General features: G+C 41.9%; 2 protein-coding genes across 2 annotated transcripts in view; one reads left to right on the top strand and one right to left on the bottom strand.

Annotated features, from left to right (window-relative positions):
• Positions 1-265: 265 nt before the first annotated feature.
• On the bottom strand, positions 266-7313 carry ndufa10 (NADH:ubiquinone oxidoreductase subunit A10). The gene is made up of 10 exons (XM_069663068.1): positions 7175-7313; positions 6217-6385; positions 5836-6051; positions 5629-5715; positions 5334-5455; positions 5020-5099; positions 4827-4881; positions 4607-4692; positions 4239-4347; positions 266-459 (listed from the first exon to the last, which is right to left on the bottom strand). Exons 1-10 carry the CDS (start codon positions 7247-7249, stop codon positions 391-393), a joined length of 1068 nt encoding a protein of 355 aa, XP_069519169.1. The 5' UTR covers positions 7250-7313; the 3' UTR covers positions 266-390.
• Positions 7314-20340: 13027 nt separating this feature from the next.
• The window catches only part of LOC138592031 (aryl hydrocarbon receptor-like), a 32942-nt gene continuing 26810 nt past the window's right edge, over positions 20341-26472 (top strand). The window contains exon 1 of the mRNA XM_069662642.1: positions 20341-20791. Coding sequence (XP_069518743.1) covers positions 20733-20791 — 59 coding nt within the window. The 5' untranslated portion in view covers positions 20341-20732. The remainder of the gene's footprint in view (positions 20792-26472) is intronic.

The following is a 26472-nucleotide window of genomic DNA, read 5'->3' as shown; positions in this document are numbered from 1 at the left end:
AGATCAGTTCATGTAATCCATAAAATAAAACTTCTGAACGACGACTTCTCGGAATAAAATGTCGACTCACACAAAAAAGAACTCCAATTAAAACTTTAAATTTGAGGATCAAATGATCAAACATTTCATAACGAGCAGAAGTACTCACACAGTCAAACTTTAAAAGAGCTGAGTGTTCAAACTGTCTCATTATGTCAGAGTGATCTCATGTATGAAACCAGAATCTTTCACCGTCTCAAAGAGTCAGAACAGAAGTCGGGACGTTTCATAGATTCAAAATTTATTCTTTTATTAATACATACATATAGTTTAGGATGTACAACAGAGACGACTGGGTCCATACAGGACGAGGAGCGGAGCAGCCTGTGGTGACAGGACAGACCTGTGGACTCACTTCAGCCAGATGTATTTGTCTCCAACGTCCTCGTTATAACCCGGGGAGTACCGCTTCCCAGGGAGCTGAAAGACAATTCAATTACAAGAGAAGACTGAAGATTAAAAACAGCAGAGTGACAGATACCTCTGACAAAAACAGCCTCGGCTTGTTGAAACTTGTTCCAACAGAAAAAGTAAAAATACAGAAGCTCCTCTTCATGTTTCCTTTCCTGGTTTTGGTTGTAAAACATGAACAGATGAATGAGAACTTTTGTTTTTGATATAGTCGGCCAGTCATACCTGGAAAGAACAAATGTTTGTCACACGTGTTTTCCAAAGAGAAGCAGGAAAACACTCATTTTACCATGAAGCCGCTTTATTCTGTGTTTTAATGTCTTTAACAATGTGTTAAACAACGTCAGTTTGTCTTGGACAGGAGGAGACTTCCATCTAACACCTCCTGAACAATAAACACTGAAGGGATCCTTACCTATAAACAAGCAGAGCACTCAGAAAGAAGCTAAGCTAATGTTAGCCGCAGCTATGCTCACAGCCCTTCCAGACAGAAAGTGTTTTATTCTGCTGCTCTGCAAGTAACATCCCTTTGTTATTATACAGTCTCAGAATGAATGACAGGTAATCAATCCTTCTTTGCGACACTAAGACAGAAGTGGAGGCAGCCAGAAAAATGTCTCCGGTAGCGTTAAAGCACAACTTTGCTCTGAGGGCTGCTCTCTTAAAGCAGCAACGAATTATTGATTATCCTTGTTTCTGAGCATCACATCAGTGCAGAAGATTTGCCAATAACCAAACTGATCCTGAATCTGTTCAGAGGAACTAATAAAAAGCTCCTTTTACAGTCGCAGGGTTCCCACACATTTTACATTTCAAACTTCCACACTTTCCCAGATCAAACTTCCAGACTTCTCGGAAGATTTTTCAGACCATATTTGACATTGACGTGCAAACAACTAGGTATTTCTGTAAATGAAAGCAAACCCTTAACATGTATGTTACAGTCTGAATACGTATGCTATTATGTTGCCAGATAATTGGCAGAAGATTGTAACTGTAGCTCATACAAATCAATGAGCACCAAACCCAGACAAGTTGGAATCTTTAAACCATCTTTAAACTTTATATTTGGGATTTTCAGGCCAGCATCCGGAAACCTTACAGTTCCCCATAGCTCCTGTTCAGTACAGCGCTCAGGAGTGCCTTGCTTTAGACATCAAGCTGCTCTGGCTCGGCTCTCCCACACAGAACAATCAGTTTAGATTTAGAAATTCTGAATTTTGTTTTCTACAACAGAATAAGGCTAATAGTCCGGAAACGCTCTTTAATTTATTCCAGACTTATCCAGACCTTAAAATAACTACAATCAAATTCCATACTTTTCCATACTGAGTCGTAACCCTGCAGTTCAAGGCGGGACTGTTACGCCTCGCCTGTAATGTAAAAGGCACGGAGGCAGAGTGGTGGGACGAAGTCGTTCCATCTCTGAGCATCGAAGGCAGTAACAGGCGAAACAGCATCAGCGTACACGGCAGAGACAGCGGGACAGAACAGAGTAGTGTGTGTGTGTGTGTGTGTGTGTGTGTGTGTGTGTGTGTGTGTGTGTGCGTGTGTGTGTGTGTGTGTGTTTGAAGAACGCGCGGTTTGTTTACACATTGCACAACTTTCGCTTCTGCAACAGCGGAACGCTATCTAATAACACACACTGGGGTGTGTAACTTCACGCCGGCGTTGCGTGGTCCAAGGTGGCGTAACGGTGGAGCTTCGTTACGGCGCTGAGGCAGAATCACAACGTAAAAAGGGATATAGATGCACGGCTGCCTGCAGAGCTACATTTCAGAGTCACCTTTAACATTGAATCTAAAGATTTAAATGTTATGTAGGAAGGATTTTCATTTGTCCACTTTATTCATCAGACGATAAAACAAATAATCCTTACTGTGTGAAAAATAATATCTTCAGTTCAGCTGCATCTTCACCTTTTGGTCCCACACATTAAAATATATATTAAGAGCTGAAACAATATCAGCCCTGCAAACGTCCTTCCATGACTTTACTGTGCACGATGGCGATCACTCCAGCACGTGCCTCAGCGCTCATTCCCTCCACTGAGATCCGGCTCACAACTAAATGTCAGGTCACAGCCTCCTGTAGCATAACGCAGCCACAGTTTTGCAGCACGGGAGACAAAAAAAAGTCTCCAGTCAATAAACAGAAAAGGTCACACCCAAATGTTTACCATGCAAGACTGACGGCAGAAAAAAGCCTTGAGAAATACTCCACAGCGTTGCCTTCTTGTAAGCAAAAGTCGTTCAATATTAAATCCGAAGGAAATGAGTTCCCTCACGCTGACAGAGCAGCACGGGCTCGACGTGGGAAAGGGTAGAGACATAAAAGAACTCAATATAAAGACAGCGGTGAGGATTTAGAGAGGCACGGCTCCTCTGTGTGATTGTTAAGGTTTCAATAAAGACGATAACATCTTCAAATAATAACAAAACATGAAAGGAAAAGGCCAACATCATCCTCCTTCATCTTCACTGGACACAACACGGCTTATTAGTGTTACAGGCCGAGAGACACCAGCGTCTACAAAGGGATGTTTCAGGATCTGATGTTTCTGCCTTAAAATAATATTTTTATTTTTTTTAAATTCCTTTTTGCTGCTTGTTTTTTGGTCACATAGCTGTTTCTTTGCACGTTGCTGCCCCCAGCTGTCCATCAGCACAACAGCATTTAAGCTGTTGCAGGGACGTGTATCGCATCACAGGCATCGTGTGTACATTTTAATGGTTTGTTTTTATAATGTACGAGCCTTACAAACACAGTGCAACCCGGCTGCATCAACACCAAAAGCTTAAAGATGAAGAGCAGCAACATTAACCTTAAAAATAATATCCGTGTTTGCCTGACTTACTGCTCCCAAAATAAACAAACACTTGGTGGATTTCAGCATTTCTCACATGAACGCTCCTCTAATGTGCTGCTGCTCTCTGAAAACTGTGTTCTTTGCCGTACTTAACATTCATCTCCACAGACGTGCACGGCGCTATAAGTCTGGAGTATGGCGATGTCTTTCTGCTGGGGTGCAATAAAAGCCAGACTGTATTGCTGGAGAGGGTGCAGAAGGGGGCCCTAAGGATCCTCTCCATCACCGCAGCTCCCATTTCTCCCGTGCAGGAGGGAGCAGGCGGCCAGTCACTTTGTAATAGAGATGAAACACGAACAACATCAACTCCACGACTTTCTCACACAGAAAAGAGCAGACGGAACTAAATTGCAACGGAGCAGCGACAATTTTACACACGCACAGTGCAGAACAAATATGCTGAAAGCAGCACTTACACCTTCAGAAGTCTGACTGAATCAAAGAGAAGACGGAGAGCCGAACACTCGGGGCTGTTTGCTTTCTGTTTGTCTTTTTTAAGTGCACGCGGCTGTACAGCTGGAGACGCTTCTGTTTGAGTAACAATGTATACATGCAGGTGTGTATTTCTATACGTGCACTGTTTTAGACTTTAATGATGCACAATGATTCAAGAACAAAAGGTACATGACTATACAAAATATAAGTTACTATATAAGCAGCTTTAAGACGTAACACAAAACCCAAGTATGAGGAAAAATACTGGAATAAAGCTGAAAAGCAGGTTATGTTTTTGTGACAGAGCTTTTCTCTTGTTATAAATATATATTAAACCATTTTAATGCACTTCAGTCATTCAGGATTTATTATTTATAGGATATATTATTCATTTAAAGCAGCAGGTATCTGTGACGTGTTTGCAACTGGAAAACACACATCCGTCTTCTTACTTCATATTATGTTAAAATAAGTTCTTACGTACCGATCTATAGGCGAAGTATTTCTCGTCGAAGTCGTGGGCCCCGATGGTGATCTCCGGCAGAAATTTTGGTATGTGGGTCAGCGTGGCCACCATCTGTTTGTCTTCCACGCTGTGAGGGAAAAAACAGAAGAGATGTAGACGAGTGTTTAAGTCTGCATGCTAGAAGCTGAATTATAAGTGGAGCTTAGAATATAAAAGGCAGTTACAAGTGTTCCTTTTCACTTCCCTGCAGGTACTTTGCGGATTGATCTAAAATGAGGATAACGAGCGGAGGGAGGCTGAGGTGGTGAAATGGTGTGACTCTCACTTCACCTGTAGGTTACATTTGGACGTGTCAATGTGAAAACGAACACCAATCAAGAACTCACAGCATCCTCATGTGATGGTAGGTGACGTCATCCTGCTCCTGCCACGCTCCTTTTTCAAACTTCAAGTACTCGATGTCCTCGGCCACCTGTGGATAACACGCAAGGATTACGCTGTCTACACAGACTGTGAATCTAGATCTCTCATTCTTTGACCCCTGGTGAGATCTCAGGTGTTACAATAAAGTCCACAACATTACACATACAGCTAACGGCCTCTTACCCTGTCGATATCTAAGGCTTGGGCTGCATCGTAAGCAAGCAGCTCTGATGATTCACTGAAGGAAAAGAACAAAAACAAGATTTAGCAAGAGAAATAAGCAAAAACTAGCATTTCTTAATGAGAACGATGTGTGATTCCCATTAGACTTGAAGGGGGGGGGGGTCTTTTTTTTTTCAAGGGTGCAACTACTCACCTGATTCCAGGCAAGAAAGACTTCTTGTAGCCATCCTCAATGCTCTTCAGATACGACAGGGACACATTCTGAAGATAGGGCTGAGAATAAAGAGAATCGTTTTAATAAAATGTTACATGGAAGCTTAAGGAGCCTGATTCAAACATCCACATTTATTCTAGCCTTTTTTTATTCACATTTTAGTATCCAGAAGTGTTTTTTTCTGTTCAGCTATTTATGCAGAAAATAAAGGAATATGCCGTCTATTCAAAGTTATTCGGTGAGACACAACTACAGTATCCAACAGAGGTGTGGTTTCAGAGAGTGGGTCTCACCTTTCCGCTCTGTTTCAGCTTCTTCTGCACCTCCTCGGCTGGCAGGTCGACGTAGATGGCGAGGTGAGGAGGCAGGAACTCACAGATGCTAATGCCTTTGATCTCGTTGTAGTGCGCCACACCTGTCAGTCACGCAACATTACTTTTAATGTGTAAAGTGTGGAGCGTTTTATTTTCTATTTGAGCCAACAGAAAGGACTTTTCATTCTGGTTGTTGGTATGTGCTTTGATATTTTATTGGAGGATTAAATCAAGACAAATGAAACGCCTCTCTGCAGTGGCTCTCTATACTCACACTCCTTCCTGATGTATCCCTCTTTGAACATGGCCTCCAGGAAGACCATGTCACTGAAGGGAGAGCGCTCCAGGACCACTCCTTGGCCTTAAACAGAGAAGGTGAGGATGTAGATGAGTTATAAATGCTTTGATACAGGCATCCAGTACTCAGTAAGATAAGTAAGATCAAGCAGGAAACTTCAGTGCAACTGTGAGTCGTTGGTACCTGTGGTGAGCATGTGTTCGATGGCGTCGGCGTACTGCAGCAGCCTCATGGTGTACATCCACAACTGGAGCCTGTAGCTGTTTCCATCTGCAGCTTTGGGGTCCGTGTAGAACTTCTCCAGGCTGCACATCCCGTTGAAGTCGACAGGAAGCGGCTCCTTCTCCTCGTTCATTCTGTCCAAGTAGAAAGTGTCAGCCTCGGGCATGTAGAGCATCCCTGTAGATACAGAATTATGAGTCATTATTTAGAGATAGTATTCCAAATGAAAAGAAGAAGGTTGCATTGACATGTAAACTGTAAGCAAATTATTTAACTCCCACTAGACAACAAGCAATTATATTTTCCAAAATGTCAATATTATGCCATTAATAATGTCGTTACCCAGCTTGTCAGCCAGCTTCTGGGCCAGTGCTCCTTTTCCAGAGGCCAAGTTTCCGTCCACAGTGATGATTTTGCTGTACTGTGACAGCCGTGGTGTCGTCCTCTCGCCCAGCACAAACGACCACCAGCCATACCGAAGGTTTCTCACTGAAGTTGTGTGAATGCATGCCTGTATGACGAACAAACAAAACACCGTCTTTAATTGTTCACATGGGTTTAACACAGATCAGAACAAGATCAATTCAATGTGGGCCCCAGGCAACAGGATTAGGTCCAATAAATGATTGATGCTAATGAGAAGATGAAACTGAAGGAGGTGTGAGATACTGTAGTTTATTTTTGATCTTTAGTTAACAAGCAAAGATTTTGTTTCTTGAGCAGTAGGAAAATGTTCCATTTTTTGCTATATATATTGAATTGCAATCTCTGCACCTTCTTGCCAACAGTCAGCCATAGTACAATCAGTTTGTAATTAAGTTCAATTCCAGTTTTGCACTCTAAGGTAAAAAAAAAAATACGGCAGTGTAATGACTAAAGGTTATACATTGAGTTTGTATTGAAAACTGCATTAGTGAGATAGTGATTCAGCTTTTCTGTTGTCCTGGTTGCATCAGTTTGGGAAGCTGTTGAATAATAATGATAAACAATATAGGTCTACATCATAAGACAGGCTAGCTTAACCAAACGGCAAAGCTAAAGGTTGATTCTCGATTAACTTGCCTAAGGACGTCATGCGTGCGTTGATAAGATATTGAACATACATTTTAATGCACTGACAGCTTGCTTAGACCACTCACTTGACTGTAAACTGTCAACAACACCATAAACAACCAGCAGGTAGCTGGTTAGCGACCGACTGTGATGCTAGCGGCTAGTTAGCTACCTAGCAAACTTAGCTTGCCCTTGTAAACCTGAAAGGTTTCGCAGAACGTGCTTTTCTGTGTTATTTCCGTCTTACCTTTTGTGTAATGTTCCCCGCTTTAAAAACATTTGCTCCCGTTGGGATGATCATCCGGATCACCCTCAGGGCCATGATTAACTGTCCTCCAAAAACCCTCCGAGCTGACCTGAGAAATCACCGCAGCCCCGCGACTGAATATGACGTCAGAGGGAGAAGGGGCCTTCGCTTGGTGTTGTCTCTTACGTTATACGTGTAATTTTGTGCAGATGTTGCCTGATTATTATTGTTATTATCATTATTATTACTATTTATTTTATATTTAGTGAATTATATACGTGAAACAAATTTATTTTATGTAACAATTCGTAGTAGGGGTCGATAAATTATTATTTATTGATATTTTGTTTTGAATTTAAAAATGCCAAATAGATAGAGAAAAGTGTCATTACAACTTCCCAGAAGCCAAGGTGAAAAATTCAAGTTGATTGCTTTATACGACCAACAATTCAAAACTATAAGATACTTGTTTATTAGGACGAAAAGCTTGCTGCATGCCTGCTGCATATCTTGCATGAAAACATAGTTGACAAATTATTTGATGTTGACTGATTATAAATAAATTAGCTTTCGCTCGAGTTCCAAATAGATAGATACTTTTACTCTTGGATCTTTTATTCTGATCATAGATTCCACTTTACTTCATCTATTTCTCTATCCTTTTGAGGGCCCGCAGGACCTACAAGAGTAGCCTATAGTAAATGCATGCTAAGTTTGTGTGTCTATGACTTGTCCAGCAGGTGGCAGTATAAATGTGTTTTTAGTGAGCCTGCTTCATGTTTGTTTTCATTCCATCTTTGCATTCTTTTATGTTGTTTTTCTTTTCTTTTCTTTATTCTTTGCACATTTTAGGAAGTAAAACTCTTTTGAGTAAAAGCAAAGTATCTCTGAGGTTTTGTGGTGTGAGCAGCAGGACTTAAACCACAATCCTTGACAATCCTGTGGAACCTGAAACAAATTGCTTTGGTTTCACAAAGGATACTCATTTTACAAATGTTACTGATTCAGTATGAAAATATGTTTTTAATGTGTGTGATCCTGATCTAGATATCAGTGACATGATGTGTATCTAAAAAATGCTTGACATCCAATATTGACTTTGTAGCACAGTAATGACTCAGCAACCGGACAGGTGAAGTTTAAGACGTGTGGGCGAGCTGCTTTTTGTAACACTGGTTTTTTTACTTTCTAATGACCTCACAAATATGCAATCACTGTCTGTTTTGGTTCTGTTCATCTTTTCCTGCTCTTGCACTTTCCCCCACAGCTACGAGCTCACTACTCTCGCACCTGAATTACCAAGACTTTACACAACTCCTCCGGCCTGTCAGCATACATGTGTGACTCACTTTCTGTTTCCTCTGTAGGCTAGGAAACCAACAATGTAAACACGGCTGACAGTCAAACACAACACTTCATATTTCATAGGCCACTCAGTGTGAGAACAAGCGCTGCAGCTCTGCACAGCCGAGTCTGCTCTTACAGAACGCCATACTCAATTCACTTTTGCCACTTTTAAGTGAATGTTAAGTGAATATTGACAAAGAAAGATAAGCGTCTAGCTGTGTCAGCAGTGCCTACATGTACCAGGATGCATTGGGTGAGAGCAGCTGCAGCCTATGACTCGTTGGGCTGCATTTTTTAAACCGGATACTCTGGCCCAAACAAACATGACTGAATATCTGAGTCAGCCAAATGTATCCTCATCCATAACATCCTTCACACACATATTTTTGGATGCCACATTCACAGTTTGTAGCGTTTGTAGTTTTTAGTACAAACCTGTAGTTTTCCAGGACACAATCTGCGGTGAGAACAACAACAGATTTTGCAGTTTTTACAGAGAGACATGTCGCACGACAACGTCAACTACCGCCTTTTTTCACGCTGTAAATAACAAATCCAGATTTAGAGAGAGAAGGTTGAAAATGTTGCAAAATATCCCAAAAAATGAGTCAATTAACCAATGGGTAGTTTAATCTATTGACATCATATTTTGTGAGATTCTTGATATGTTTGTGCTGTAAGTCTGCTTTTCATGAGCTCAGAAAAAACAGCCCTACTGCCAGCCTTGTGACAAAGTATTTCCAGCTTGTCCACGGGGTTGAAATAGTTGACTAAGTTAAGAAAGAGGACATTTTTGTTGATTCACAAAGGAACACTTAATCCTCAAATCACCAATCTGAGAGATATTTGTTTTTAATGGAAAGAAAGAGTATGAAAAACAGTCATCTTAAAAGTAACTAAAGCTGTCAAACAAAAGCACCGGAGGAAAGTTTACAACTGAGACGGATTAAGTTGCAAAAAACTGAAATATTGAAGTTCAGGTACCTCTCATTTGTACTGAAGTACAGACACTTTTAGTTACCTTCCACCTCTTGCAAATAAACAGCATACAAACCAGCGATTAAACTGTTTTTGGAAGACAGAGGGAAAAAAGATTCAAAGAGACTTTTACCAACTTAAGAAGGAAACTTTGATGATATTCATTTTGTTCAGAATCCATCTAAAAAAGTTCACTGGCATCATCTTTGATTTGTTTTCCTAATTGCCATAATTGGATTCCTTTAAATGTATTGCTTGGGAAAATTAAAGTGCCTGGTTAGATCTGTGGAAAAGTTTGAGGTCTTGGTTGGACACGAGACAGGATGTGTTTACTTTACTATTCATGCGTCTGTCCCGAACCAGTGTCTCCACTGACCCTTTACTCTGAACCGACCAACCCGACCAGCTCTCTGTGACTGGGAAAGCTTTGACATTCAGCAAAGTCCTCGCAGCAATTACAGGTTCTCCGTGACATTATTGGGCAAAACTAATCAGTGGTAAATAAACAGAAGTTTCCAGAGACAGGGTTTCACAGGGCTCACCTGTTAGAGAACACACCATAAAGGTTCATTCTGTCACACAGCGGCCTGGATCTGACGCTCTCCTCTCTCTTCTCCAAGTCTCCTGACTCGCTTCAACTTGCTTTTAAATGAAGGTAAAGCAGCTTAAAGATCATTTCCAAAAATAAAGAACATTTAATTGCACATCTTAACTTATTTGGGAAAGGTCAGGAGGTCTCTGGAAACACTAAGATGCATCCTCTGAGAACACCTGAACAAATTAATTTAACTATCAGAGATTTTCAGTCCCAGTGTGATACCTGGAAATTTGGAGTCAATGATAATAAGTTGTATGTATTTAAAATGTTTTTAAAGTGTGTAGGATCATTCTAAGGCAACAGAAATACAAAGATGTATATTAACGAATTGTTGTTATTTTGTTGTAGCAACACAGGAAACGATCTGCAAAAGATTTCACACTTTGTAAGTGCAGAAACAAAATAAAATTCCTTCTTTAAAGAATTAAAATGCAATGTACATGCATCAGTAGATTGGTCATGGCCTGGTCCGACCGTCACTTACACCCTAATCCAGCTAATCGAGTCAGTGTCAAACCTATTGGCGCAATCCTCACCAACAGTTGTTGCACTAATGTAAAAATAGCCATCAGTAATAACTTTATTAGACACACAGATGACTGTAAAGATGATGCAAAGTGCAGAGACAGGGAGAAACACTGCGAAGGATACACCTTGCAGCCGATGTTGACAACCACACATATACATAGTTACAGTGCAATACCAACACTTTCCTCTGTACACATCCGTACACACACACACATGAACACACACACAGGAACCAGAGTAATTAGTGTACAATAAAACAACAATACTCCACATTCAGGTCTCACGGCTGGAGCTCGGCGAGGCCAGCTGAGGGGTTTGGTGAATCCGCGTGTGCCAAATTTCCCCTGGTTTTACTGCAGCTTTTATTTCACTCCTCTGCAGTTTGGCCTGATTTAACAGCTCCAGCAGGGAGGAGGTGCTGCGCTGTTTATCATTCAAACAACTGAAATGCATGGCAACAGAAGGAGAAGCATTTTATTCTTAACTGCACCTAAACCATCCAGAGAAACCTGAGCAGCTCTGATATGTTTCGTCTTATCTTCACTGTTCATGCAGGACATAATGGATAGAACATTAATAACACTTTAATATTTGACAGACATTTTATGGATGTTTTTTTCTGAGTAAGTGTCTCACAGTTACAGTTTGAGTGACATCTCCTGGCCCACACCTTCTTTCATTTCCTGTTGTGGTCATTTCTTTAACAGCAACTGCAGAAATATTGCACCGTCAGTGTTAGAACATGTAAAGTTTCATAAAGTGTGGAAATGTCTGAAACACAGGAAACATCTGCAGCGCGCTCGATGTGAAATCCTTTTGCTGAGTTGTGAGACTCACCTGGTCGGCTGTGTTGTGTTTTTTATAAAGGTTTCATATTAATGAGCATCAGTGACTTATGTCTCTGTGAGAGATGAAGCAGCATTAATTAATGAGCAATAATATTTCTTCATTCATTCATGATGCATAAATGATCAAACATGTTAGATTGTAACTTCTCAGTGTCACAGATCTGCTCTTTTTCTTTCTCTTCATCGTTGCTGCAAACTGAATATTTTTAGGTTTTGAAGGTCAATTTGATGGCATCAACTTCAGAGCATATTTCAGGATTTTCTTGACATTAAAAAGAATCAATTGATTGAATTTTCAAGAAAAAAATACGACAATCACTCGATTAGATTAGATTGTCAAGGACTCAGATGCACGACTCAGAAGTAAAAGTTCAAAAAGTCAGTCTTTTAAACCGGCAAAGGTTTGGCACACAGGTAGGCAGTCAGACCAGGCAGACAAAGGGTTTGGTGACACAAGGGTAGACCAGACCGTCTCATTTCAGTTTGGCTTTAACGTCTACGCAGGCTATGAATGGAGCATCCTCCGTGGACCGCCTCCTTCAAAGGCTGCAGCCCCTGGACTGGGACACAGCTAGGAGGGCAGGGCTAACGAGACACAGGTGGAAACACTCGGGGAAGGGTCAGGTAATCACAGAGGCAGGAGACACAAGGACAGGATCTGAGACGAGAGGAGAAGTGAGTGCTTTCAAAATAGAAAGGACACAAACAAACTAGTGCACAGGCCGAGACTTGACAATTGTTGCAGCAAAGTTGATCAAAATATTACAGACAACAAAACTGTTGTCTCGGGGCGTTGGTTTGGCTCAGGGGTTGAGTCGTGTGTCCCATATACAGAGGCGTGAGTCCTCGATTTGGAGGCCTCGGGTCTGACTCCTACCCTCGGCACCCTGCTGCTCTCTCAATAAAGGCATAAAAAGGTCAAAACAAACTCTTTTTACTTCTTGCATTTTCATCAAAGTCATAAAAAATATATTATAAAAGATGTCAAACAAAAACAGTTCAGTGCACCTGTTTGATGCTCCTGAAAAGTTTCTGTCTCCTAATATGACACAGCTCATTTGCATTTGCCACATTCATAGCAGCGTCCCTGCCAATGCAAAGTGAACGATCTGCACTAAAGATACCTGCAACTGTCTTTCATGTGTACACACACTTTTGAATATGCAAACTTGTGCTTATTAAACAAAGTCGCCTATGACTCATGACGGCTCCACTGCTTCTTATAGCCTCCATCAACAGACGAAGCGATGCTGAGCGTGTCACTGGGCGTGTCACTGGGGGGCCTTTAAGAGGATATTGCTACTTTTCTGTTGCAGAAAGTGTCTTAATCACTCAGCCTGGTCTGTCAGAGGTTTAGGAGAGTAGAAGAACAAAGGAGATGGGAAAGGTAGCATCTCTCTTAATTCTGCATTCACTTATATCCACTAAAACAACTAAAGCATTATGATGGATACTTAAGTTTACCTCTTAGTGAAAGTTACTGAATAGTTAGGATCGTGGAAAGACGTTTAAAAAGCTTGTCGTCTTGTTTCTGCACCTTTCCTAAGCACTGAAACAGGCCCATGATGTCTCCTTTAAATTAGCATGCAGGTAAGCTAACCACTAATTTAACACACACACTATTGTAGGTGTACTTCCTGTAAAGTGTACTGCACAACTGAGAAGACTGTGTACCCAGAGAACTCCATTATTGCTGCACTTTTTCAGACAGTGGGGTGTCTCCCTCTGGCTGCCTACCAAACACACAGTAGTAACTTCATACCAAACGACTAACATCACAGTTGACCACACAAGTTTAGAGGAACAGAAATCCTGACCCTCGCAGCAGCTTTATACGACCCGATGTTCACTTTAATGGAGCTGCGGTTGAGGGTATAATGGAGCTCAGTTACATCTCGCTGTGTTAAAAACGGCCCTCCTGTCCTTCACACGCGATTCCTCCTTCCCACAGGGCAGCGGCCCTGCTTCTCGTCAGGCCTCCGCCTGTTTGAAAAGGACTCTGCAGAGCGCTGACGGCCAACAGGATATCACGGTAGGTGGATGCAGGGTTGTCTCATTTTCCATCTATTACTTCAGCTGAGGCAGTAAATCCAACACCAAGACAAATACACTATTAAAGTGTAAACCTCTCACAGGTTAATCACTGGCTGTTATGATGTCATGCTTTGTTCCAGGATTGTAAATCTGATGAATCATCATCATTTCACTGCGTCTGGATCGATCGCCAACTGAGAAGACAGAAGGGTGTTTAGAATCTGGAGGGACTTAGGCCTTATTTTAAAGTGCTTATCTCAAAGATCTCAGTTTCCTTATCTTTGGCGACACCTGTGGCGATAAACAGTAATTACAGGAGCACACTTCAGTGCAGCATGTGTGACGTCCACGGTCGGCTCCGGTTGTAACTCTTGATTTTCCTGGCTGACGGTCGCTTTCCTTTTCAGACTGTTTGCTTCATCTGAGCGTCGAGTTTGTTTCTTCTTCTTTGGATTTTCACTTCTTGTTGAAGTTGTATCTGTAGTCATCCATCTTTTCTTTGTTTGTTCAGCCATAGTAGATTACTGTTTACTCGCAACACTTGCAGAGAGCGGAAAAGCAGCTGCTTGGATCCGCCTACCCTCTCTGGCAGACCAACCACTGCTGGCTGATGGAAAACGCGTCACTAAGTCGGCGCCACAGACACCCAGTCCATAATAATACTATGTACTGCAAATGCAAAGGCTTCCATCAGTGGGCCATAGACTCAGTCACCCTTGTGTTACCTCATTCGGCGATAGATAGAGACCTAACAGACATTTATTTAGATGAAAATCTTACAGATTATATCTTAAACATTTAAAATGTCTCGATGTCCCACCAGACATTCGCTCTCCGTTGGCTTTTCAGTTGCTGATTAATCAGGAGGCCGTTTGAATAACAATTAGTCAGATTACCTGCGATTCACAGTTTGCAAACCTTGCACACACTATCCATTTTTTTTAAATTATCTTTTGGGTTTTTTGCATTCATCGATAGCAGAGGGGATGGAGTCAGAGATGAGGGACGAGAGAGTGGGGATGACCTGAAGCAAATGGCCGAGGGTTGGAGTCGAACCCGGCGTCGCTTCGTCAACGACTGCATCTCTATGCATGAGGCACACTTTAACCACTGAGCTAAACTGGCAACCCTGAAGGCGAGAACAAAAGAGGTTTTGTATTTCTACTGTCGATCATTTGTTTGAACCGTTCCTCTTCACCTGTTGGGAAATCGTTCATTAAATCTTCCTCAGAGTAAAAGAAAGTCTGCGGCGCTAAAGACTCTCTGAGCGCTCGTCTGAACTGACTGAACTGTTGAAATGCTGAAATCTAAACAGTAAAAATAAACAGTGTTGTGCTAAGTTTGAGGGAGTGAATGTTGTGTGGGTGGAGGACAATAAAAAGCGCTGCTGGGCTGAATAAAACATTGCTCCAAAGTCAGTGTGAAATAAGATACGCAGCCTGGTGTTGATGGCCGTGTACGGTGGCTGTCACACAGGAATGTTTCACAGACAAATAAACAGTTACAGAGCGGGTTAATCGCATGGGAACAGTCGTGCGGTGCTCAGCAGCAACCACACGCTGAAGTCTGTGGATCTGCAGCTGCTGTTTTCACATTTCCTCTGAGCCTGGCTGCTCTGTTATCCTGTCCCCGTCACTGCTCACGCTCTCTGGGCGGGAAGGCCAAAGAGAAAGTGTCTGGATGGAGACTCCAACTTTCACCTGAGCTTGCTTTATTGGCAGAGTTCTTTGGTTTATCTCAAGCTAACAGTGAGATTTCAGATGAAAGTCTTCAGTCGTTGGTTTCACAATCTTTGAAAGTAATCAAGTCAATTTATTTATTGCACTTAAACACTACAGGCAAGGACTCAATGTGCTTCATAAAGATTACAGGACAATAATATGACAAGAACATGAGATAATGCGGCGTTACTTATAAAAGTGTAGAAGATACCAAATTGCAACAGAGGCTGAAAAATGTAGCTAACGCACCAGTGCCATAAACTGCAGTTCCTCGAATGACCACTTGAGGCTCCAAAAACATTTCAATCCCCACAGAGACCTACTGAAATACTGAATTACTCAACTTTACAGCATAAGTAATCATGTTTACAGCATGGTCAGCATTTTATTATAATTATAATGATTAATGTTATCATTACTTAGGGGCGTGGCTGTTTTGAGTGACAGGTGAAGGCCGCTCGCTATCTGCTCAGGTAACTCACTTCTTGGATGTCCAGCCTCTCTTCCAAATATGGTCACTTCTGGCTCAAAAACACACAATGGTGAGGATCAAAATACCAAACAATAGGTGACATTATAACAGTTTATAATTCTAAATGAATAAAAACCTTCTTCATAACGACACCCAACTGAAAACCTCCTCACCATTGTGTTAGGGCCTGTGTCCAGCGCCGATTTTCTACACAAAATCAATTCATGTCAGCGTTTTCAGCGCTCAGGACGCTGAGCCTTTGGGGTCAGCTGTTTTTAGTCGCTCACTTCTCCCTCACTGACCAATCAAAATCAAGAAGGGGCGGGACTTCCAATATCAACTTTGTCAACAACAATGGCGGAGGAGAAGCTAATCCTTTTGTTTTCTCGAGGGTACAATCTCCAGGTGTATCCAGGTGATTTAAAATGACGATCAGACAGAGCGCGTTTTTGTAGTTGTTTTCAATGAGAGGGAGGCTTTTTTCCGCCCTGCTTTTGCGTTGCAGAGTGCCTCGCGTTTTTGAGGAAACGCTCTGAGAGAGAGAGAGGCGGGCCTTCTGTCAGTTTACAATATAACTGTAAGGTAAATGACAGGTAATGATTCGGTGGTTGCCTTAACAACAGTAAAAAAAAAGGCGCAGCTAGCTGCTCTATTTTTTACCGTAGGCTTCAACAAAAAAGTGCGGTGCGCCTCAGCCTGCAAAATGCGCTCTGTCTGATCCGGCCCTTAACAGTCACTACCAAGGGAAACGGAAGTGCCTACATACAACTTTCGTTACCTAGCAACAGTAAGCACCGGTGAAAAGCGCTCTGAAATTGAGGTTGTGGGCGCTGCCAGCGCAAAACCCGGCGCTAGCAGACACAGGCCCTTTTCCAACACTTAAATCTGTCTCTTAAAACTTCTTTTCCGTTCTCAGTGCTCGCTGGACAAAATTGTCAGCTAACCAAAAGTTATTCCAAATTATGGAAACACAAGTCAGAAGGTGTCGCTCACTCTTCCAGTGGAAACATGCCTTTTAGTTCAAAGTTACCTGGGGGTCGCTTTGCGGGGGTCTTAATGTCTGTGAAAGTGTCTCACTAAGACTAGCTGTACATTATTGATCGGTCTAAAATATCTTTGTGTAACTGCTCCCCAGGAGTCAACATATACCCACCACTATGCTAGCAGGAAGTGGCTCTTTTTCCATCACCCTGCCAATATCATGTTTTCTGAGTGTTAGTGGAGTTAACAACTGAGAGCAGATACTTGTGAGTTTTATTTGAACAATATTAGATTTTTATTGTGTGCTATGTTTTCCTATTGTGATGTCTAAACTGGTTAGAGTTATCCATTTTCAGCCAGGCAGAAAATGACTGTAGTTCATCATGGTGGGAAGTAATGATTGCTTACAGATTACCAAAACACTGGTGATATCTGCAACAACAGTCCAAGAGTCTAAAGTATGAGGATATGCTCCGAAAGATGATGTAAGTATCAAATTTACCATCAATTATTAATCAAATCTGGGTTCGGATTTCATAGCGTGTGAAAGGTGTGACAAAGCTTCGCAAAGGAGTTCAAGATTTAAGGCCTACACAGTTGGTACCAAAGATCAAAGTAAGGAGACTGTCACTGTGACTCTCAGCATGTCATTTTCAGATTACCAGGAAAAGAGGATCCTTCCTCTGACATGACAGAGCCTCGCTGTCAGAGCCTGCACCTCAGGCGTCCCTCAGTCATCCAGCAGGTGACGAATCAGCTGTCAGAGATAAACTTCAAACTCAAGGGCCTGATGAAAGCACATCACATCTGCAGCATGCGTTCTCACATGTTTGGTACTTTGGAGCTTGTTGCTAGGTGCTTGTGTTGCAGTTATATTCAGATGCTAATTATGAAAACAAATAGTGAATGTTTTGACAATAGTGACACAATCAGTTAGACCGTGTCTGTAAAAACAGCAAACAGTCGCTCACTAAAGACAGCAAGATCAAAACAAACATTTCTTTTCTTTCAAAACAGCCGATGAAATCGTGCATTTAGAGGTGAAATCATTTAGTTGCAACATAATAAAGAAATAAGTAAATCATGTGGTCATTGCCTCATGATTAAAAAGTAAAAGTGCTCTCTTTGTGCCATCAAGGAAGCAGTTCTTAGTATCTGAAAAGAGTGAGTGACGTGAAGATGACAGAGAGCAGTAAAGAGGAAGTGCAGCGTGCCCAAGATAAACACGGCTGTTTACAGAGTGAGGATGGTGAAAGCTGAGGGTGTGAACGGCTGCCATGGGGACCGTCTGCAACATGTCTCTATCTGTCACCAATGTGCCCCAAGGTGGGTGATAACAATCAACTATTCAAGCAAGAGAATAAAAATATCAAACAATAATTTAGCTTTTCCTTCCTTGAAAGAAATGGGATGGACAGAATAAAAGAAACACAATGACCCAAACACTGACAATAATTGTAACCTCAACATAGGAGGACTGTTGCAAGACAAATGTATACGACAGCTGGGCGTAGCCTTTCTAATAAACTGCCAACTAAGTCACAGCCTTCTTTTCTTGCAGCTGTAAGCAGCTCCATTTTTTAGTGCATTTCACTGTAGGATGATGTCGGGTAAAACTTTACTTTTAAGGGTAATTGCCAGCACTTTAGCCAGCAGTTATGTAAATGACTGTAATGACTGCAACTTAATCACCGATGGAAATGCACTTCATAAACGTACGTCCACTGAAAGTTCTAGTTTTTGCCTCTGACGGGCTCAGATTGTTATTAAGTGTCTGACAACATTACAGAAAGGATCCTGACAGAGACAGACCTTTATGTAAAGGTAGGATACTTTTGTTTGACTGTTAAAGGTCATTACATCGCTTTCTTTGAAGCCACCAGACTCCACTGACAAAAACAGCTTTTTTACTTTGCAGAACATGGGAGTTGCTGCTGCTTCAATCTGTTAAACTTTTTGTGTTATCGTGTGAGTTTGGTGTTTTAAATGGTGTGCTCAGATCCAACACAATATTTGTTTAACAAGCAGTAATACAAACGCATCAATCAATGCAGTGGTCCACACGCAACTCCAATGTTCTGCAAGGTAACAGCATTACTGTTCTCGTCAGTCTGGTGGCTTTGAAGAAAGTGATGTAGCAGCTGTTTTCCGCTTTTAAAAAGAATCTTACTCTTTAACAAAAAGGTCTCTCTCTGTAGGGATCCTTTGTGTGTTGTGGTCAGAAACTTGGGACAACAATCTGAGTCTGTCTGCGACAAAAACAAGCATTTTTACTGGACGTGTCTGTGAAGGTTCTCAGTCATCCAGGTCATGGTAATTCTAAGCTTAATCCAAAAGGCAACTGGACTTGGTTGAAGTGCTTGAAGACGTTTCATCTCTCATCCGAAAGGCTTCTTCAGTTCTAACTGACTGGTGTATTTCTAGCTCCGTCCACCAGTCAGTCACCTGCCTTTACAGCCGGTCTTGGAGATGCCAGCTGAAGTCTTTCCAAAACTCATTATTTCTATGAGTGATTTACACAATAAAACCTGTAAAAATAGGGCCCGACAGCGCCCATTACATTCTCAAAACCAGCTTTGAAAACATTTAAAGGGCGAACACAAATCTGAGAACTTTTGGTCTAGTGGTGTTTTCCATGGTTTGGGTTTGGCTCTTTAGTTCTGAGAAAGTTAAGAGGAAGTCTTAATTCTGCAGCATACAATGATAGTTTAGACAATAGCATGCTTCCAATGTTTTGGCAGCACTTTGGGGGAAAGCCCCTTCCTGTTTGAACACGACAAAGTCCCTGTGCACAAAGCCAGGTCCATAAAGAAAAACGTTTTCCAGTTTGGTGTGAAAGAAATTCAAACCCAATCATGGAGGAAACGTCGCCCAAGTCAGCTCTCGATCTCACCAGTGTTTTTGTGGCGGAATTGGAGCAAAACTCTGCATCAAGGGGCCAGAGCCTCGTGGAAGGCAATTCCATATTAGCATGTTAATGCAAACTTTTTGGAATGAGATACTAAATCACATAATGATTGAGTGGCCAAATAGTTTGATAGAGTGCTAACATGAACCAGTTTTGGCCTAGTAACAGCTTACAAATTAAAAGCCCCCTTTAATGTGTCATTTTTCTACTTACCCAATAAAAGGAAAATTTTAACCCTTGAATAAAATGGCCATCCAGGATAATAAGTATTGACATGTAATAATAAACTTTGCTAGTATGCCAGGAAATGCTTTTTCTCTCATCCCCGGGATTGTGTTTGTTCTTTTATTCCTTGAAATAAAGCCTGAGTGTGTTGGCAGTGGTGCATTCTCAACATAAGGCTGAGTGTAGGTTTAAATGTATGATTACAAAAGCATGCATTGATATAGTGGGTAAATGACAAGAAAGCTATGTCTTAGGGTGTAACAAAAACAAGACAATACATGTGTCTCAGATATTATGAAAGTTATTATGGAAACTTTTCTAAAACATTTCCTGCTGTGGTCAGAAAAGTCAACCAAAGAACATACTTTCCCAACCCAGATAAAAATCACAACCCATTCTGCCTGTTACAAAAGCAGAAGCTTAGGCAACATGCCTGACAGCCACAACGAGCCCGGTCCACCTTAAAACTGAGCCCTGACAGCCTGTACATACAGTGTACACATTTCCTGAAAACGCCCCGTGCGAGGGAAAGAAGGAAAACTCCGATAATAATAATACTGCTGCGCTGTTTATCCAAAGACTGGGGGAGGGACATTGGCTGATTTCTGCCCTAAACTTTTCTAAGTTAACCTTTACTCCCCCCTCACTCAGTTTACCTACAGTGCTCACTCTACTGCCTCAATCTCACCCGCATCGCTTCACCGACCAAGGTCAGCGACAGCGTCCGCCCACCGGAGTTGTCAACGCGGCAGCAAACCTCCGCGGACCCGGGCAGCTTTTTACCATGGAAGTTTGACTCACCGGCCGACTAAACGAGTGACCACTGAGTGCATGGAGAAAGACTCTCTGAAGGAGTGAATAAGGAGCAATAACGCGAGGCTAACGTCCAGTTTGTGAGCATTTAAAAGAAGTGACACCATGTTGGGAAACCCAGGGTCTTATGCAAACAAGAAGAGGAAGAAGCCTGTCCTCAAACAGTAAGACCAGTCACAATCTGTAATAATGGTGCTATTTAATTCACTTATAAAGCACTTTTTAAAGTTACAAAGTGCTTTTACATGCATACGAGAGCACAGCAATGAACGTCTGTAGCGCTGGGCATATTCATTTCCTTTCTCTTTACTTTACAGGTTGCCGTTTTTGTCGTTATCTTGATGAAACTCGTCAGAAAGTTACATTTTGAGTTAAAGTTTAGGTTGTGCGCACTGTTTACGTTGACCAGTTAGTTAAATAACATGAAAGACTAACCAACGTTCAGGCTACACCAGTGCTGCGAGTGATCGAAAGGTGGAAGATAAAATTAAGTTGTTTTGCAGTAAAAGTTGTATAAAAATCGTATTATTTCAATTAAACCTTTATTAAATCTGATTCAATTCATACATTTTTCCAAACAAGCCATTTGAATGCATGCCAACAAAGACGGGACAAAACAAAAATAAAGGCCTGTAGGTCATCATGTGAGCCTTAAAAACGACTTATCGTTAATATTTCAGGCTTTACATATTTCAAAAGCTTTTCAGTGTTTCAGTATAGGAGTGGTTTCTGTCTAAAATCGCAGTATGTGTGGATTCAGTTGAGTCAATGTGTATTCGTTGGATTAATTTAACGTTTGCTGCGTTCGAAACTTGACGAAAAAGCAACGTAAGTTAAATTAAGGTCGCGCGAATCCTTGTGAAACTTCTACAATCGATATGTCAACCTTGTGTCCTTAAATCCAAGGTATCTGTTGGGACAATACCGAGCCGTACACCCGGTTCACTGTGAACTGTGGTCTGTGTTCTGCGCTGACTTTTATGGTCTGCTCTGGTTTTGCTTCCCACTTGTTGTGCGGACCACCTTAAGAATGTGTCTAACTAGGATCTGGCATGGATATCTTGCCCTCGCGCATTAATCACAATCAAGTTGGAGAGTCGGCTGCTGCTCTCACGCGATGCTCCGAGGAGGGAGGGGGGTGAACAGAGGAGGGGGGAGAGAGATGAGGGCTCGAGGGCTTCTAGAGTATGTTATTGTAATGTGATACTGTACGGCCTCGCGCTTCAAAGTTCTGGGCTCACTGCTGGCTGTGTGCAGAGCTGCAGTGCCTGTTGCTCTCTGTTTTTATCCCTTTTGTTTAACCTTTTTTTTCTTAAGTTGTTTTCACTGCAAATCTTTTCAATACACAGTAAGGATTAAGGATTACTTCCATTATCGATAAAACTGATTATATGTTTTCACAATTAATTGTTTTGTCTATAAAATGTCCCATAAATTGTAATGTCTTAAATCACTACTTTTGTCCAACAGCAGTCAAAAAACCAAAGACTCACTTTTATCTTGACTAACTAAAGATGTAAGTCCTGTTTAAGAAACTTAAGCAAGCAATTATTTGTCACTCTTGTTTTGAAAATGATTCAAACTATTGGATCAATTTCCACAATATTTGCTAATTACTTTTTTCTACCCCTAATCAAAAAGCTCTAGGTATGAAGTCAAACTATAAAGAAACATGTACATCATTTTCCAGAGCACACATTTGAAGTCTTCTGATCTTATTTTTACGCTGTATGCTGGCACCCCAGCACCAGATGCGAGGTCGACAAATGCTGCTTTCCCACCGGTCAATCAACCTGCTAACACCCGGCTTTTTTAATGGGAAAGGTTACAATAGGCATTCAGACAGGGGTCCAATGACTCTGCAGTAGACCCGGCTAATTATCGCCTTGGCTTCGATCAGCAATGATTGGAACACAAAACCCGTGTTGACACGCTAAGCTCCGCCCCCTTTCCGGTGCCATGCTATGCTCCGTCGGTAACTTCTGCGACTCCTCCTCATCTTAGCAACAAATTCCGGCCGTCTCTGTCTCCGAACATCGTTCCAAATTTGTCAGCACCGAGTTTGATCAACAGACTGAATGAGTGATAGATACAATGAAGACCTAACCACCATAACATCTTACTAGAACAGGTGTTATGGGCACAGAGTTAAAACAATAGAGGAGCCAACTTCCCTTTTACCAAGTCAGCGTACCATGACGTTGTTTTAAAGTAAAATAGATACAGCCGTCGCAATTCAAAACTCGTCACCGGGTCCTTTTATTAAATGAAAACTCTTAATACAGGGATTAACAACAGTCTTCAAACTTAGTCTGTCCTTAAGCTGTTTGCATAAGAAACAGGTCGACAGGTTCCACTTGTGTAACTTTTTAAAATTATTAATAGTAGCATTTCACAATATCTTTCAATCCCTTTGTTCAACACTGATGCACTGAGAGTCAACAAAGAGCAGCATACTGTATGTCTGCTGAAAGTGAGCAGAGTGCATACAGGCCGTTCCCAGTGTAAATCCCAAAATAAAAAGGTGGCCTGTGTGCAGACGTCTGTGTTTCTGGAGAAGTTGGACTGTGCAGCGAGGACTGAGGTTTCCTGCACGGCCAGCTGGGCACAGCTGCACAAAGGCACCATTCAGCCTGACTGTAAAAAGCTGTGGTCACTACTCAGGGGCATTCCACGGCAGATCTGGCCATCCAAATTCCCTGTTTTATTACCCGCATGCCTGCTGAGTATGTTGCCAGTCTCCCTCTGCCATGCATCCAACTATATTATTAAAAATGTTCGTATAACATATTCTTGCATGCAATTTTTCATAAAAAGCCGAGTCACCCACCCTTAAAGTTTGCAACAGGGATGGTCAATAATAAGGTGTTTGGATAAACGTATGTTGCGGTGCGATAGACTGGATCAGACAGGCCATCGCGATGCGGAAATAGCCAGCCAGTTAAACAGCAGTTTTTTGCCAACATGTCGAACCGAGCTGCCCTTAAAAAAATCACAGAAGAAGAAGTTTGTGGCAGTGAAAGTGACTTCGGTTTTCCTCCAAAGATAAGAACAACATGGCATGATTTATACGGACATCAGCTAGCAGCCTCCCCAGTGGACATCCTGTGTTTGCTGTGTACCTCATGGACCTTCTGGTTTCTCTAGGTGCCTGTCTGTATCTGGATACTTTTCAAACTGGAAGCAATATCAAATCACTTATTATAAATATGCCCTAGTCTGCATGCAATTGTTCACATGTACTTTTAATGTTAAAGATGCAAAGTCAAAACTCCATCTTTGCAGCGTTCACCTCCTCTGAAGCCCACAGCTCTACGCCAACCAAAAGCCTCCCTGCTAAAAATAAACCTATAACATTTGAACCTACTTTGTTCCTTCTTGTTCATGCTCAGTGTTGCTTCTCAACAGTAGCAGCATTCCTACACGTTGCTGGGAAAATGTGGGTTAATTACAGTGTATACAGCTCAGTGCAGCCCCCCCAGAGAGTACAGAGGTGCTGTGTGTGTGAGAAAGTGTACTCGACTAAGTGGATTATAAAATTGTTCACTTTATGGTGTGACTATGCATTTATTGCAGCCAGCAATGTTAACCTTAATGAGAAGGGATAATCTGTTTAAACAGCGCTCGGTAATCTAAAGGGATTGTGAGAAACAGGCGCAGGCAGACAGAGGTTTGGTTCAGCGCCAAAACACTCGGAGTGAATAACAAAGTTGCCCTTTGTTCTTTTGCCCTTTGTTTCCTTTTCAGAGTTGAGTCGCTCACAAACACCAGTTAGACACCTTTATCACTGTCTATCACTAACAGGAAACATATCTCCGCTTCTGACACTAATAAAACCTGTATGATGAGTGAGCAGAGATAACAGCTAACAGTAGAAGAACCAGCGCTACAGTTGTTGCTTAAGCTGTGTTAGAAACAGAGCTGTAAGATCAATCGACTACTTTCTATTAATCGATGGAAAGAAAATAATTGCCAAATACTTTAATCATCATCTGTGAACTACTAATCATATATCAGTGTGTCTATCTGCATGGTGCAGCAAACACACGAAGAGGCTGTGGCTCAGGTGGAAGGTCATTAAACGTACGGTTGGAGGTTTGATCTTCACTTATTTCATGCCATAAATGAAGACACTAAACTCATTCTAATGATGTGGTGTAACTTTGTAGAAAGTGTCTACACTTAAATACACTGTAAACAAAGGCTCAGGCAGATGTGACCTCTTAGCAACGCAATACCTGGTGATGGCATGAAATGTGTTTGACAAATTATCAATGTAAAGTCAGTTCATACATACGTAACCGTACTGACACGGTGTTAGCGCCTCACAGCAAGAAGGTTCCTGGTTCTAATCCCGGTTCGGATGTATAGGGGCTTTCTCATGTTCTCCCGTTGCATGCGTGGGTTCTGTCCGCGTACACCAGCTTCCTCCCACAGTCCAAAGACATGCTCGTTAGGTTCATTGGTGACATCGGTAAAACTGCCCGAATGTGAGTGTGAAAGGTTGTGTGTCTGTGTGTGTCAGCCCTGTGATTGACTGGCAACCTGTCCAGGTGTAACCCCGCCTCTTGCCCAATGACAGCTGGGATAGGCTCCAGTCCCCCCCGTGACCCTGAACAGGATAAGCCGTATAGATTATGGATGGATGGATGGAAGTATTGGTTTAAACCCAATCAAACATGGGACCTTTAGCCAGGAGAAAGCAGTTCAAGTCTCATATGACACATAAAGTTAACTTCATCAGTGAGACCACATGGAATGAACCATTGTTTACATGGTAGGAGTAGAAACTTGTAAAAAAGCGACTCATCTAAACATCCTGGGAGGTAGAGTGAATTAAGAGCCTCGTGTTTTTGACACATTTCCAAAGCTAGAAAAACACTTTGCAGGACGGACAAACACATAGAAGTTACCATCCCACCTCCCTCTCTTCCCCACTGGTCCACAGGAGAGGCTCCTTCCTGGAATACCTCTTAGGCCAGAAGTTTCATCCCAAAACGGTCCCATCCCATGAGCTTTTAAAACTCTCAAACTGACTTGAGGTCTCAGAGTTTGTGGCTTGCCTTCTCCTGGAGGATGGTACTTTAAATGGACTCCAACAGTGCCCCTCAAACAAAACATATCATAAAACATTCATATTCTCATAGAAACTCCTGCATCCAATTCTGTGTCCACATGTCTCTCCCACATCTATAGCTTCTCCACAACATAGCTGGATACACTGCTGCCCAGTCACGCTCTTGCCTCTGCATAGCTCTGAGGCCTTGGACGGAGCAATCCGATTGTATCCGTCCTTGTTTTTTGAATGCTTTCACACTGCTTCTTTGGTTTTTGTGCCGTTCGATAACACTCAACAGAAGCATAACTTATTTTCTTCGGGGTTAAGAAGAGTTTTTTTTCTCAGCATGAACAGAAACGAGCAGAAAAGCTTAAATTAAAAGGCTTTCAGTGTTTCTTCTCTTTAGGATCTTGTTTAATAGAATGACTATTGTTGTAACCTGATCATCATCTTTGTTTTTGTACATTTCTTTTCACCACATGTTATTCAGTGTGAGTTCTCTCTTCTATTTTTTCCTCGCTGCATGGAAACGTCTTTGTCGGCAGCAGTCTGCTTTTGTAAACTATCCTACGTCCAAATTTGTCAGCAGCCAAATGTGTATAGAAATCAGGCTGTTTGTGCTTTTGAAGCTCTGAGTCATCCTCTGGAACTGGCCGATGCGCCGCCTGCTCTGAGCAGACAAATGTGTGTCAGCGTCATCACAGCAGACTGAGTTCAACAAGGACTCTGAGTCGGAGGTGTTTGGGTTCAGATTTCTGCCCTTCAGACAAGGGGCACAGACAGAAC

The sequence above is a fragment of the Semicossyphus pulcher genome, unplaced genomic scaffold, assembly GCF_022749685.1.
Source record: "Semicossyphus pulcher isolate SPU_LCO1_2020_fin unplaced genomic scaffold, fSemPul1.0.p SCAF_15, whole genome shotgun sequence".
Taxonomy (NCBI): domain Eukaryota; kingdom Metazoa; phylum Chordata; class Actinopteri; order Labriformes; family Labridae; genus Semicossyphus; species Semicossyphus pulcher.
Note: the sequence above shows the minus strand (reverse complement) of the source record. Positions and strands in the feature narration are given on the sequence as shown.

Coding starts and splice junctions, on each gene's coding strand:
- ndufa10 (XM_069663068.1), bottom strand. CDS start 7,249: ATGGCCCTGAGGGTGATCCGGATGATCATCCCAACGGGAGCAAATGTT. Junction 5,456..5,628: donor GGGATACATCAGGAAGGAGT/GTGAGTATAGAG, acceptor CGTGACTGACAG/GTGTGGCGCACTACAACGAG. Junction 5,100..5,333: donor AGCTGAAACAGAGCGGAAAG/GTGAGACCCACT, acceptor CTTTATTCTCAG/CCCTATCTTCAGAATGTGTC.